The following is a 13,622-nucleotide window of genomic DNA, read 5'->3' on the forward strand; positions in this document are numbered from 1 at the left end:
GGATGGGAGCGGCCGCGCGGATGCTGGTGGGCGGGATGCAGGAGAGATGCTTCTACGACGACCCGCTGGCGCGAGATGGTGCTCAGCGCCGCGGATGCTGGTGGGCGGGATGCAGGAGAGATGCTCCTACGACGACCCACTGGCGCGAGACGGTACTCAGCGCCGCGGAGGCTGGTGGGCGGGATGCAGGAGAGATGCTCCTACGACGACCCACAGGCGCGAGACGGTACTCAGCGCCGCGGAGGCTGGTGGGCGGGATGCAGGAGAGATGCTCCGACGACGACCCACTGGCGCGAGATGGTGCTCGGCGCCGCGGATGCTGGTGGGCGGGATGCAGGAGAGATGCTCCGACGACGACCCACAGGCGCGAGACGGTGTTCAGCGCGTGGACAGTTCAGAGATCCTGAGGAGTTAATTCACTCTGAAGCCTGCTAAATACCGGAGCATTTACATCAATTAGCGGGGGCTAATTAGCCTTTCCCCAAAGCCCTGTCACAGACTTCTCATCTTTTATTAAAACTAAACAGTAAGTTTTTCAAGTGAGCCCTTGAGGGCGTCGCCTATTAATGACAAAGAACAGGCAGATTGTGCCTCTGAAGCCCAAACATGCAGTTTATTCGTTTTTGTTTTTATTATTGACATTCCAAAGAAGCAATTCTTTCACAAAGTATAAGTGCCCCATCTATGGTTCGCCAATAATGCAAACAATACAAAGGCAAGTCAAACATGGCAGGCACAAGGCACCAATATGCGGTGGCAGTCAATAAGACCACCTGTGGGAATATGATCAAAATATTTGTATGTAGAACACATGTTGTGTGTAGTGTGTGTTAATCATGTGTGTTGAGCACCTATTTTTCACCCTATACCTCTCTCAATATATCTTCTACCTCAACTCTCTGACTCATCTCAAACCTCTTTCTACTACTCTTTCCAATGCACTACCCTATTTCTCAACCTATACCTCTAGCAATATAGCCTCTACCTCCACTCTCTAATTCATCCGAAAACCCATACCACTGCAATGATCCCCAAAATAACCCCTCCTAGACTCTTCCCTACTCCACCCCTTCTTGCATCATCTTGTACTTCTTTTAATATACCGATCCCCAAAACAAGCCTTTCTAAACCCTTCCCCTCCACATCCCTTTTACTCATCCCAAGTCTCCTCCTACTGCTGTGACCTCTAAAACAAACAAACGAAAAAAAGTCTAAATCCTTCCCTTTTCTATACCTCCACTTTCCTTTTCAATCCAAATAACAGACTAACATGTCCAATTCTCAAATTAATTTCTTATTTCACTATACTAATTCATCACTAATCCTTTATAGGATCCAGAGTAACGTGCTACTCATTGAGAAAGCGCTTTACCACTTCATCAGGGGTAGCAAGCGTTATATAAATGCAAACCTTTTTCCCTGTTCTATCCCTTCGCTACCCTTCTCAATCCAAATATCTGACTAACATGTCCACCACTCAAATTACTTTCATATTTCACTATACTAATTCAACACTAATCCTTTATGTGTTCCGGAGTAGCATGCTACTCGCCAAAAAAGCACTTTGACGCCTCGTCAGGGGTAGAAAGCACTTTATAAATGCAATTACAATTACAATTACATGTAATAATACGAGGATAAGCAAACACATGATCCATCTCTGACTTTGATCCACTGTTTCTCCTGCCCATTGAGATGCAGGTCCTGTTCCTCTCATGAACTCACATCTCTACCCCCATTCTGCTGGGCTTTCTTATGACCGCAGCCATCACCCTTTGTGTGTCATGAAGCAATGGTCCACGTTTCCAGTGGGGTGTGACCCCCTCAACCCTGCAGAGACCCTTGAGAGGTAAATGAAGGACCAGCAAAAGATGATTAGATGAAATACCCTCTCAAGAAAGTGTATGTGGGGAGCCTCTTTTTCTCACATACATCCAGTTTGGCCACCTCTCTCTCATGGAAATGCTTGGCCAAACCAGGAATCACATGTTGTCTAGTGACCATGCTGTCTGACTGCTTTAAGGCACTTCAGAAAAGATTCCATTTATCACCAATGGCTGCAAAATATTTTCAGGTCGGTGCCAGGCTGGCTGATCATGGCACTTGGTTCTTCTTATTGATAAATGTAGATGTGATACATCACTGCAGGAAGGTCAGACACGATAGTCACAGAGCTTCTCAGATCTGAGCCAAGGGGATTCATGGCTTACTCAACTGTTATTGTTAACATGCCTCTCAAAAAGGTCCACTTTACATCACTCATAAAGCAGGAATACAATAGAATTATGGCGTGCTGTCAAGGTCTATAATGGTTGCTAAAGACCTTCCTCCTGAGCTATAGGCCCACCCACAGAAAAATGACTTTATTCTGTGTAAGGGCCTTCCACAACTGTTATAGACCAGAGCTTAAGAGCTACAGTGCTATTCCAAGACCATAACTTTCCGATGTTCTTCTTAGGCATTAATGCCCAGGCTTGCAGGCAATAACATCTGGCAGATATCCTGCCTGTATTTATGGATCCCAGCCACAGTTGAGTGCACATAACAAGGGGGGTAATTAACAGCCATTATTGCCGTGCAGGTGAGATTTACATGGCCAACAGCAACCCCCTCCCCATCCCACTCAAAAGAGGGAGGCCTCTCACCTGAATGGGCTTTCTCTTCCCAGGGTGCTCCCTCTGTCCCTCTGGTTGAGCGCCTGATCTCCTCCCCTTACTTTTGGTGAAGAGAAGTCCCATCGACCAGAGGAAAGCAAACATCCTTCTTGGTATGCGACATTAGGCATAGATGTGTTTCTCCAACACACTATACATTGATTTCCTTTTGGGATATATTCACCCCACAATCATGAGAGCATATCTTTTATGAAACAGAAACACAATCACAAACTTTAATTCAGACATGTGCTGAGTGAAATTAATGTATTAAACACTTGACCAATCATAAGTAAACCAATTGATCCTCACATGAAACCCCTACCCACGTGTCAGCCTGCACCATTACAGGTAAAACAAGTCACTGAGAGAGGCTGACATCCACATATCCCACCAGGCACTGCATTGCAATCTTCCCCTCCCGACTGAGTCGACCCTTTCATTGTAGTGTGCACAGGCCACTACCCAGTAAAGTGGAATAGATGCACATTACATCTTTTACTGATTGAGTGGCTAATGGGCTTCTGAGACAATTTTGGATTTCTAGTAGGGTGTTTGAGGGATAATTGTTGTGTATGAATCCTATTAGGGGTTTAGGGGCTCATGGAAAAAAAACAATGGCATAATGTACAACAAGTATATTTACTATGAAGTGTGTGAATGATTTATATTTTATATACAAAAAAATATAATTGAAAAACTCACATTTGTAATTTTGGTGCCATGAGGCGTGGATCGTTGTCACATGATTTCTTTGTAGAAGAAATAGATGACCAGTGGGAGCTTTTTTGTGTTATGTATATGGAACCTGAAAGTGCATTAGAGGATTGTCCTTTGTGGCCTTGTTGAGATAGTCCACATTAATGTCCTCTAATTCGGAATAAAGTGCAGACCCGTCATTACTGGGTCATTTTCCATATGCTGGCCCCAATTTCAGGGATAATTATACGCTCATTTACCATGTGTCATGAGCCTGGCATGGGGTGTGCTCTGTGTTCATACTGTAGGTAGGAGTGTGTCAGATTTGAGGTGAGCCCCAGGGCTGGGCTCCCAAATTTACACATAACATATGTATTTTAAATGTGCATGTTCACCCATAGGCATCTTGGTGCTGAATAACAGATATTTAATGTTACCCAACTCAATGGTCCTCATTTAATAGATCTCAGAAGAATGAAAGGCTGAGTGGACTCTCTGGGATTTAAACCTATAACCATGAGGTTTGACACAGGCCCCTCCAGTGGACAAAATAGTCCACTGAGCCACCAGACCCGGCATCATTATAGCAGCTAGATGTTCAGGCTAGTGAAACTGGTTACAATATTTGTGCACCAGGGAGTCGGGACCTGGGAACCCTGGGCCATTTGTAAAAGAAAGGAGACATATTTCAGTGCTGTTTATCAAAATAGTTCCCATCCATTTTGTAACCTACACCACTTCGAGCACTTAGAACATTCCCAAAAACAGAAGTCTTGCATCCTGGCTTTGTTGCATTATACTTTGCAAGTTTCAAGGGCCTTGATCATACACTTTCTGTTCCTCCAATATGAAACCACCTTATATTGGCTAACGCTTGGGTAGCAAAGAGTTCTTCTAATCTGACACTTCTCCTCCCATGCCTTTCTGAAGTTATTGCCACATATGTTGTTCTCCAGTTCTTTGAATGTGCTTACGTGCAACACACACCTTCTCTTCAACTTTCATAAATCTTGTAATCATGAGGAAATAATTCCTACTCGTACGGTTCTTTTTAGAAATCCTTATAACATCGTCATGGTAAGAACCCCGGAATCTTTTTCTGTTTTTCCTCCATCCCCTTCTTATCTTACTACCATTTTCTTTTGTTTGCTGCCTATCCTGTATCTTAACACTTCTTCTAAAAAAGAAGAAGGTGAGGGTAGAGAGATTGCAGTAGATTCAGTTCCATTTGTAGCAGTAATTCCCAAATCTTCTGTAGAAGATGCATTAGAACTGCTTGGAAGTCTGGATCCTCCACTCACACTTTTAGTGTCAAATTCTTTTGGTTTAGGTACCTGGATGTTGTCGAATTTCTGTGCAAAAGTATAGATACGACCTTTCAAATAATCTCTGTCATCTCTGGCTATTTTATTTAATTTCCTTCGTTTGATAATGCGCTGAGGCGCTTGAATTTGTTCTTTAAGAATAATGTAATTTTTTTCGGTTGCCGCTTTAAGATTCAAACTTTTAATTTCTTCCTCCACATCCGAATTTCTTCCCTTAACTTAATACATTTCCTATCGGAATGTTGGATCAAAACCTTCATCATAACACAGGATGAATTTGGTAAGTTCTCTTCCCAGTCTATTAAAAGATCTGGCTCAAGATCATCAAAGGTGGGAAAAGTTAGGATGCAGAGTCCACGAGGAATCATCTTATTATCTAGATACCTTTTAAGGGTGACTCCGTCCCACCACTTTGATAGCTCATTTTTTTTCAACCTTTCTAATTTGATGAAGTTGGCTTTAAGACCCTCCCCCACTGGGGATACTGTCGCGCCACTAGATTTATCTGAATTGCCTAAATTAAAGAGGTCGCTCGCCAACTCCTCTCTGTCGTTGTCAAAATCCATAATGAGTATTAGGCCTGGGCAAAAATTTCGTTCCGTTCGCGGAAATTGCGATAATTTGACATTTTTGCGTTCCGCGGAGAGCGCGAAAATGTCAAAAATTCCGGTTTCCGCAGCTTGGCGATAATTTGTTTCTTGCTCGCGCTGTAAAATGATACATTCTCGCGCGCGCGCGATCGCCTTACCTGAATCCCTGCGTTCGCCGACAAGTTTTCTTGATCCGGTCGCGTTCTCCATGAGATGTTGTATTGTTTTTAGCCATTTGCGCTGTCTCGCGACAGTTCGCGCCCGCAGTGACGTCATGCGTCGCGCGATCACGTCTTTCTTCTCGCGATCATGCACCGCGAGAACAACTCAAAACAAGATGGCCGCGCCCGCAAGCAGCCACATGGGTAAGTTGGCGACCCGCAACCATGCAGAAAATCGCGCGAACATGCCGGAAAAAAACTTCCGCATCTTCGCGATATTTCTGCTTGTTTGCGATAATTTTAAACATTCTCGCGATAATTTGCGAAGGTTAATTCCGCAAATTCCGCCCACCCCTAATGAGTATACAGTATATACAAGTGTTGGTTATGGAGGCTACCCTCGAAATATACTTTCAACTAATAAGATGGCAGCGAGGGATAATTAAAGCCTCACTAACCCTTTAATCACTATATGTGTTTCAGAGTAAAATTATAATCAGAAATGTGCCCACCTCTAAGGTTTTCTCTTCCCAGAAGAATTTTTTCCTTATACATTTTTTCTTATATATTTTTTTACTTATATATCTTTGACATTCCATAGGAACTACACGGGAAATTGTTGTGGACGACAAGTTCGGTCCTTCTCTCTCCTTTTTTTCCTTTCACGTCACTTTTTCTTGTTTTTGTGTCTCATCACGGAAATTGTTTGTTTTTGGTGTGGGTGTTCTCACGGCAATTGTAATAACTATCCCGCAATGCCAGGCTTGGGCTTGCCGGTTGTATTAATAAACATGGAAGTGAATAAGGCAACACTTACAGGATGTTTACAGCATTGTTAGTTTGTATGTTGGCTTGAAATTGTCTTTATTTGCTTTTAATATGGTGTTTAGTGCGTAAAGTTTGTATTTATTGTCACATTAACAACCCTGAGGAAGCCCTTTCGGGTGAAACGCGTTGGCTGAGGCTGTGTGTATCCCTCATCTTGTGGAATCAATAAAGAAGCATTCTCCACACTGAAGACTCTGAAAGAATCATCATTGACTGCATATTATATGCGATTTTTTGTGTGCCTCTCTTTGTTTTTATGTTTGTAATTGTATTAGGTCTTGTGGCAGTGGACCTTAGAGGTGGGCACATTTCTAATCATTTCTGATCATAATTTTACTCTGAAACACATATAGTGATTAAAGGGTTAGTGCGACTTTGATTATCCCTCGCTGCCATCTTATTAGTTGAATCCATAGTGCAAGGCTGCCTGCATTGTGGGCCGAATTGTTTTTGAACAGGAAGGCATACCTTCCTGTGAATAAACAATCCTTAGAGGCATATTCCTCTTTCTATGTGTGCTGCAGAATGGAGCCCACATGCAAAGAAGAAGCAACGAGGAGAAATAAAGTTATTCATCCTCATTATACTAAGGTTGGATATGCGCACCATTTTGACACAATCCCAGGTTTACCAACTAGATCTGGGTTAACATCAAAATCCATGGGTGGATGCGCTGAAACGACCATACTTTTCCCATGTAACACCTTCCTGATGCAGGGTAACACAAGGCAGCGCAAGGTGCTGCGTTGTGTTATTTTTCAGGTGAAAAGTGATGCAAGGCCATGCAAATATCAATTTGCGTTGCTTTGTAATTGTCACTTGAGCTCTTGTGTTGACTTGCGGGAGGGTATGACAATGTAAGGCCTCAGTACATCTGTTTGGTAAGGACGTTGAGAGCAATACAAATGTTGGAGTTCTGTCACAGTCAGCATGGTTGAATCATCAAGGCATTGTCTTTCAAACAGAACCACCCATCACTTCCCAGGAGAAACTCAATAAAATAAAATACAATGTAAGACAGCCTCACTCCAGTTATTGACAAGCTGCCCTTTCTGTTACTAGAACGGAAGAGTGAACCAACATTATAAGCTATTTTCTCAGGTAACCAAAAAGAAAACCCAGTGCAAAATATTTTAGGTGGTTTGTTTTGCCCTCAACTTAAGAACTCACCTAAAACGTTTAAAGAAATATCACGTGAAACAGTAAATTTTAAGATACTGGTGTCACAAGTTTGCAGGCTTTGATTATGAAGCTATTGAGGTGAGGTATGATGCTTTGTGACCCAAGTACTTAATTATTTTCTTTCATGTAATGTCTACAATTCTGCAACTCCAACACTGTCTACTTTCATAAGAAACTGGATGAAGCATTGAGTGGTATTCGGTTGACTGCTACAACCAGTGTCCTTATAAATGTGCAGAAAATCCTCAAGCACCTGCCTCATGACCACAGTATTCTCTTTTTCCAGTTTTAAAAGCTTTTTCGCCAGTCAAGAGGGCGGTTTTGGATTCCACCTATGCTTGTTGGCTGAGGCAGTTCTCTGACTGTTAATCATCCAGTTACACCTATAAATCGGTCTGACCAGGATGCATTACCAACTTTATAGATAAATACAGCTATTTCCTCTCTTCCTCAACAAATAAATTTGGACTTTGAAAGGTCCTATAGTTGTAGATGTGTAACTGGCTTTCGTATTAGTATGTGTTTTGTAAAGGTGGCCCCAATCCAGGTGAACGCACACCGGTACTGATCACATGTGCCAAACACAATCAAGTGTTCTTCCCTGGCCTTCTCCATGTCTATTTAAAAATGAACAAGAAGCCGGCACAGCATGAAACCCTGGAAGAGACACATCAGGTTTAATTTAATTTAGGTCTACATTTGGAGCAAAATGGTAGGTTGAGTGACCTCCCTCCATCCAGATCCATGCCTGTCAAATAAAAAAGCATACGGTTTCACACTGACGGCTTCTTATCAATGAGTATCTAGGAAGACTGTGTTGTAAAAACTGTTGCAAGGTGGAAGTATTATGTGATATGGCTGGAGGGCCCAATCCTATAATGCTAACACAATACACAAAAGTGGACCATAGATTCACTCACAGCAATCCTTGTCGTGTGGCAAAGAGCAGTCAGGCTTACTTTGAGGAACATCTGCAAACATTTCATGCACCAACATTGGCAGTAGGTAAATTACACAACTCAAAAGAAATCCAACAGCAATTTATAAAAAATAGTGTGTTTTTATATAAATATGGACACTGAAAGGAACTTGATAGGGTATAACCGTAGTTATAGATTTTCAAAGTATTAAATAATAAATGCAATGAAAGCTGTTAAATGTTTACATTAAAGTCAATGGGGAAAAACACACTTAGCAACCCTTGTTGTGGTTAAGGTTCTGCGGGTCCCTATACCAAGACTCAACAGTTGTTACTTTGTTACCTTGCCCAGGGAGACTGGGTGCAGAGGTTACTTAGCTGTTCTTGGTGCTGTCAAAACACAGCAATTAGCAAAACCACACTTGTAGATGGACTATAACTCGACCCTAGGAAATTAGAGGCCTTTGGGGTCCCAGGACCATGGTTTAATGGCTAGATCTTTTCTACTTAGCCCAACGGCTCCAGCTGCAGAGGTAGCCTATTAGCTGTAAATCACAGAATGGTTGCACCCAACATGCCTTACCACACACTTGATGATGCCACCTTGAGGATGCAAGGCCACAGCAGTGAGGTAGTTGCCGAAATTGGTCCCTGTCACTATGACATGCTCTCGAGCTGGAGATCTCAGTAAAAGGGTTTTTTACCGGGCTGGTGACCAACAAGTCTTGGCTGAGGCAAAAGCACTCTAAAAGTACTTCGAAGGCTGGAGGTCGACCGGAGTGGATTAGCGGCTCGAAACGTGTTGTGAGCCTCACTAGGACTCCTGCATCATCATTTTCTATTGGGCACACTCTTGAAGGGCCTGACAGGCTGTACTTCTTGTGATGCAGCAGGATGATTCTTCTGCAGGTTGCAAAGGACTGGTCCCACCAGTCATGGGGAGTCTGCTTCGCTTTTTGGTGTTGCACTGGAGTCCCTCTTGCCGAAAGCAATGAGTTGAAGCCTCGCACATGAGTTGATCAGTTCCAGTATATGGTCTCTTTAGGACATATAAGTGACCTATCTTTGCACTGTGGCGGAGACCAACGTCCTGTTGTCGGTGATGTCTTCTTCTTTGTGCCTCTTCTCAGCTCGGATGGAAAGTCAGAAGTGAGTCTCTAGAGTCAGGCGCGCCCCTTAAATCCTAGTTTAGAGGATGTTAAGGGTGTGAGGGGCAATGACCAATGGGCTACTAGTCACTGTGGCTAGTCTGCCTCTGAGGTGACAACTTCCTGTGTAAGTACACCCCCTTTCTACCCAGAATACTCAATTGCAGAATCTCCCAAAATGGCAGAACCCTTCTTTGGCTGCACAGACCTCCTAGCCTACCCTAAAGGTGTGGCTAGCTTTTTTTGGGGTATACACCTCCTGACTGGCTAAGTTTTCCACCTGACTGCATACTAATTCAGGTTTAGATATAGAAAGGGCTTTGGCCTCAAGTGTGGGACAAGTAAATTACATATCAAGGGTGGTGAAGCCTTTGAGGCTCATTCCCTTGATTACTGACAACACTAGCCATCCTGGGAGGGAGGAGGTGTGACCTCCTTCCTGCCCAGGCCTTTATCTCCATCCTGGGTAAGGGCCAGCACAACCCACCAGGAGGGCACACACTTGTCTTGATGGGAATGGTTTGGGAAAGCCTGCAAAGGCAATGGGTTACTGTATCCTAGTGGGACACCCACTCAGGATGGCATCCTTGTGCATTCCAGCGCATCCTCAACATGGGAATCATGCCAGGGGTGAAAAAAAAGCTGTTTGATGCCAAACACAATGTAATTTGGTGGTACAGTAAAGGAACTAGCTATCTCGAGTTTGCCTGGTAGGTAGCCCATGTTATCCCATTGACTGCTGGTCACTTACAGTAAAACCATGCTTTACAGGGCTACTGTAGGGACTATATATATATAACCTCCTAGGCTAGAGAATGCATACCTTAAGGGTGTCTTACTTATATTAATGCAGTGGGGTGGCTCTGCAGCACATGGTGTGTGCAGAGCCTCCCTTGAGAAGACAGGCTGCTCGTGCAGGCTGCAATGGCAGACCTGCTTGTACTTTTTACGTGAGTCACACAAAAAGTGCTGCAGCCTTGATGACCCCTCTCATCACCCTTGCCCTGGGTATCCCTGGTGCCATATACTAGGGACTTATAAGGGGTGATAAGGTACCTTGCCAATTGGGTATACCAATTCACCTTACTTTAGGAGAAAGAGCGCTGGCATTGGGAACTGGTTAGCAGGTCCTAGTGCATGGTCAGCGTTAAAAAACAGCATCTATTAGTTCCAATTGGGCAGAAAGTGGGGGGAGGGACATCTGCAAAAACTCCCAGCTTGCTACACAACACCTCCCCAGCCAAAACACCTAGGATACTCAGTCCACCCCTTGTAGAATATTCCTGTCTTGTTAGGTGAGGAAGAATTAAGCAAACTAGCTATTTTATTGCAGGACCTTCTCTGTCTCACATCCTTCCTGTAAGGTTGCTCCCTCTCTCAAGCTGACCCACCTCAACAGTCCTAAGACCCATTTCAAACCTAACTTTATCTATATCTGTCTTTTTCTCTTCCTCCCCTTTTACCTTGGGTAGAGAGGCACCCACCTCTTATATCATGTGTAGTATAAGCTTTATTCGATATAAAAAATATCATAAAAGCAATACATTTCCAAATATACACATTATTTACACACCTCTTATATCTCTAACTTTGCTAAGACAGCACTTAGCTTACCGAAAGAGGTTACTCAACATTTGAGCAACCCCACCACGACTAGCAATGTCAGTGGGCCCAACTTGCTTTTGGCTATGATGTCTTCCTCCTATGCCAAGTGTAGTGCTGCCATGAAGGCTAACGCCCAGCAGAGGCTACTGACTGCTGTCAGTTTGCAGCACCACACCCTAACCTCCCCACTGATAGGTAGTTGAGCTGTTTTAGTGGCAATTGTGGGTTCTTGGAACCTCTCTTGCTGTCTAGAGTGGGGGGCTACCATATCCTATGGCAGACACCCTTCTTCCACTCTCCCTTCTGTCAGAGCAGGGACAAACACCCATTGTCTGCACAGCTGCGTGACTGCTCTGGGATTCTCTTGGAAAAGGTAAAGCCTCACCAGTGCCAACTTTGGGTTCTGCCCCTACTTGGTCAGAAAGCCCTTGGATTACTGAAACTTTACTTAAAAGTGGCTTACTTTTCCTCTTCTTTTTCCCTTTCTTTTTGGACCCCTGTCTCCTAGCTTTAGGGACTGGTTCCCCAGGAACTTTGGATGGGGGGGGGGCTTTGGGTGACCGCCCCACTTTGGATCAGCCAAACTTCTGGGAGGTCATTGCCCAGGAGACAATCTAAGGGGAGGTCTTTACAGACTACCACCTTATACCAGTCAAAGGTACCCTTTCTCTCTAGGGGGACTAAGGCTACAGGTTTGGTTGTGACCTTACCTGTTGCTGACCTGAATATTTCTGTCTTTCCTGGCACATACAGGTCTGGGGACACCAACCAATGTCAAGGATCCCACTCACCTCAATAGGGTGGAAGTGCCTACTCCCACCCTCAGGGATGACAAGATTACCATCTGGCCCTGTTACACAACACAATGCTATGAGGGCCTCCTCTTCTGAGGAGGCCCCTCCTATAACCATACTGAACAGAAAAGTGCTTACCACCTTCTTGTAACAGGCTAGGTCACCTCTTTTGTGCCCTGGCTGACTACAGTCAAAGTACATGCCTGCTTTCCTGGGATCCCATTTGTTACCCTGGTATCATTTTCCTTTTGTCTGGGCAGAGTCTCGGGCCCACACTCCTGAGAATTCTTTTGGGGTCCTTTGGAAACTCATTATTTTTATCTTGGTTTGTTCTTCCTTCTTTCCGCTGTGGGAAAGTGAGAGCATCCATCTTGGGTTCAACGCCACCTTGGATCTTCCTTTGGGATGCCCTTGCTCTGACCCATTTATCTGGATTATATAATGGATTTAAACCATATCTCTTGACTGTGGTGAATGTTTGATTTGATCCACATTCTATCCATCATTTGTGTGTCTTTTGCTTTCTTGCCCCAACTGCGCCGGGTATGCCCAGACGTGGATTCTGGGTTCACTGTGCACTGGATTCAAACTAGCCTGGCTGATGAGGGGGGATACCCAGAAATCAGTCCCAGGTTTCTTGCTTCTGGTCCAGGGAGGACCTTGCTCAGAAGCTCGGGCTGGACTGTCTACGGAGGAGCATGTTTAAGGAGTCAACAAAGTCAATCCAGGTTTGGTCCTGCCTTTTCTAGGTCTCTCTGAACTCTACTCTATACTTCTCTGTGGTGAGTCCAAACCCATCAGTCAGTGTTTCTTTCATGTGTGAATAGGACTCAGCCACGTCCTCATCAAGGGTCAGACGTCTTTTTCTGCCCTCCACTGAGAATAACTCCCAAAGTAGACAGTCCCAGTGTTGGTAATCTACCCTGCTTATTTTGCAAGGTATTTCAAAATCTGCAAACCACTTGGCTATGTTATCTTCATCACTGTACCTAGGGACAATCCCTTTGAGGAATTTGAGGTCAAAAGACTCCTCTTTATCTCTGTTAAAATTGCTGCCGCCATTTTAGGAATTAGTCCCATCTTAACTCTTTTTGACTCAATGGCTAGTTTTCTTTCCTCCAATTCCACCTTTCTCACTTCTACAGAGAGCTATTCAAGCTGGTCATGGAGGTTTACTACCACCCTTCTCATGGAGGGGATTCTAGAGAAACCTCTGTCACTTTCCACAGCTGTGTGGCATCTGGAGAAGGATGTAGAATCATGGTACCAACTACCTTCTCCTTCATTAGTTTGGGTTATGACCACATCCTCATCCTTTTCTGGGCTACCAACAGAGGAGTGGCCATCCTTATCTAGGTTTTCATGTTCTTCTTCATAATCTCTGAGGGCCATAAGGTGGTCCTCTTTCTTGGTTGTAGTTCTAAATCTAATGCCTCTCACTTCGCACATAACTCTCAAGTCAATCATTCTGAGAGTGGGGATGATGGGCTGCTTGAGATTCAGACCCTCCTCTATTATGCACTAGTTTTTTAGAAGTTATGGAAACTTATTAAAAACTCAAACATCTTTTTAAAACTTTATCCTAACTTACTAAAACGTTTTTTTAAATGTTAATACAATTGGAATATGGATGTGACACAGGGCTAGCAATTTTTGTTAAATCTTATTTTTAGAAATATCTAAAAAAAAATATTCTCTTGTGTCTAAAGACAATTAA

General features: G+C 43.8%; 1 protein-coding gene across 1 annotated transcript in view; it reads right to left on the reverse strand.

The window, feature by feature from the left end:
- LOC146806296 (olfactory receptor 56A4-like) overlaps positions 1–13,372 on the reverse strand; it is a 32,555-nt gene extending 19,183 nt beyond the window's left edge. Inside the window, exon 1 of the mRNA XM_085623937.1 lies at positions 13,180–13,372. Coding sequence (XP_085480063.1) covers positions 13,180–13,372 — 193 coding nt within the window. The remainder of the gene's footprint in view (positions 1–13,179) is intronic.
- Positions 13,373–13,622: the final 250 nt, after the last annotated feature.

Source organism: Triturus cristatus, chromosome 8 (assembly GCF_964204655.1).
Source record: "Triturus cristatus chromosome 8, aTriCri1.1, whole genome shotgun sequence".
Classification (NCBI taxonomy): Eukaryota; Metazoa; Chordata; class Amphibia; order Caudata; family Salamandridae; genus Triturus; species Triturus cristatus.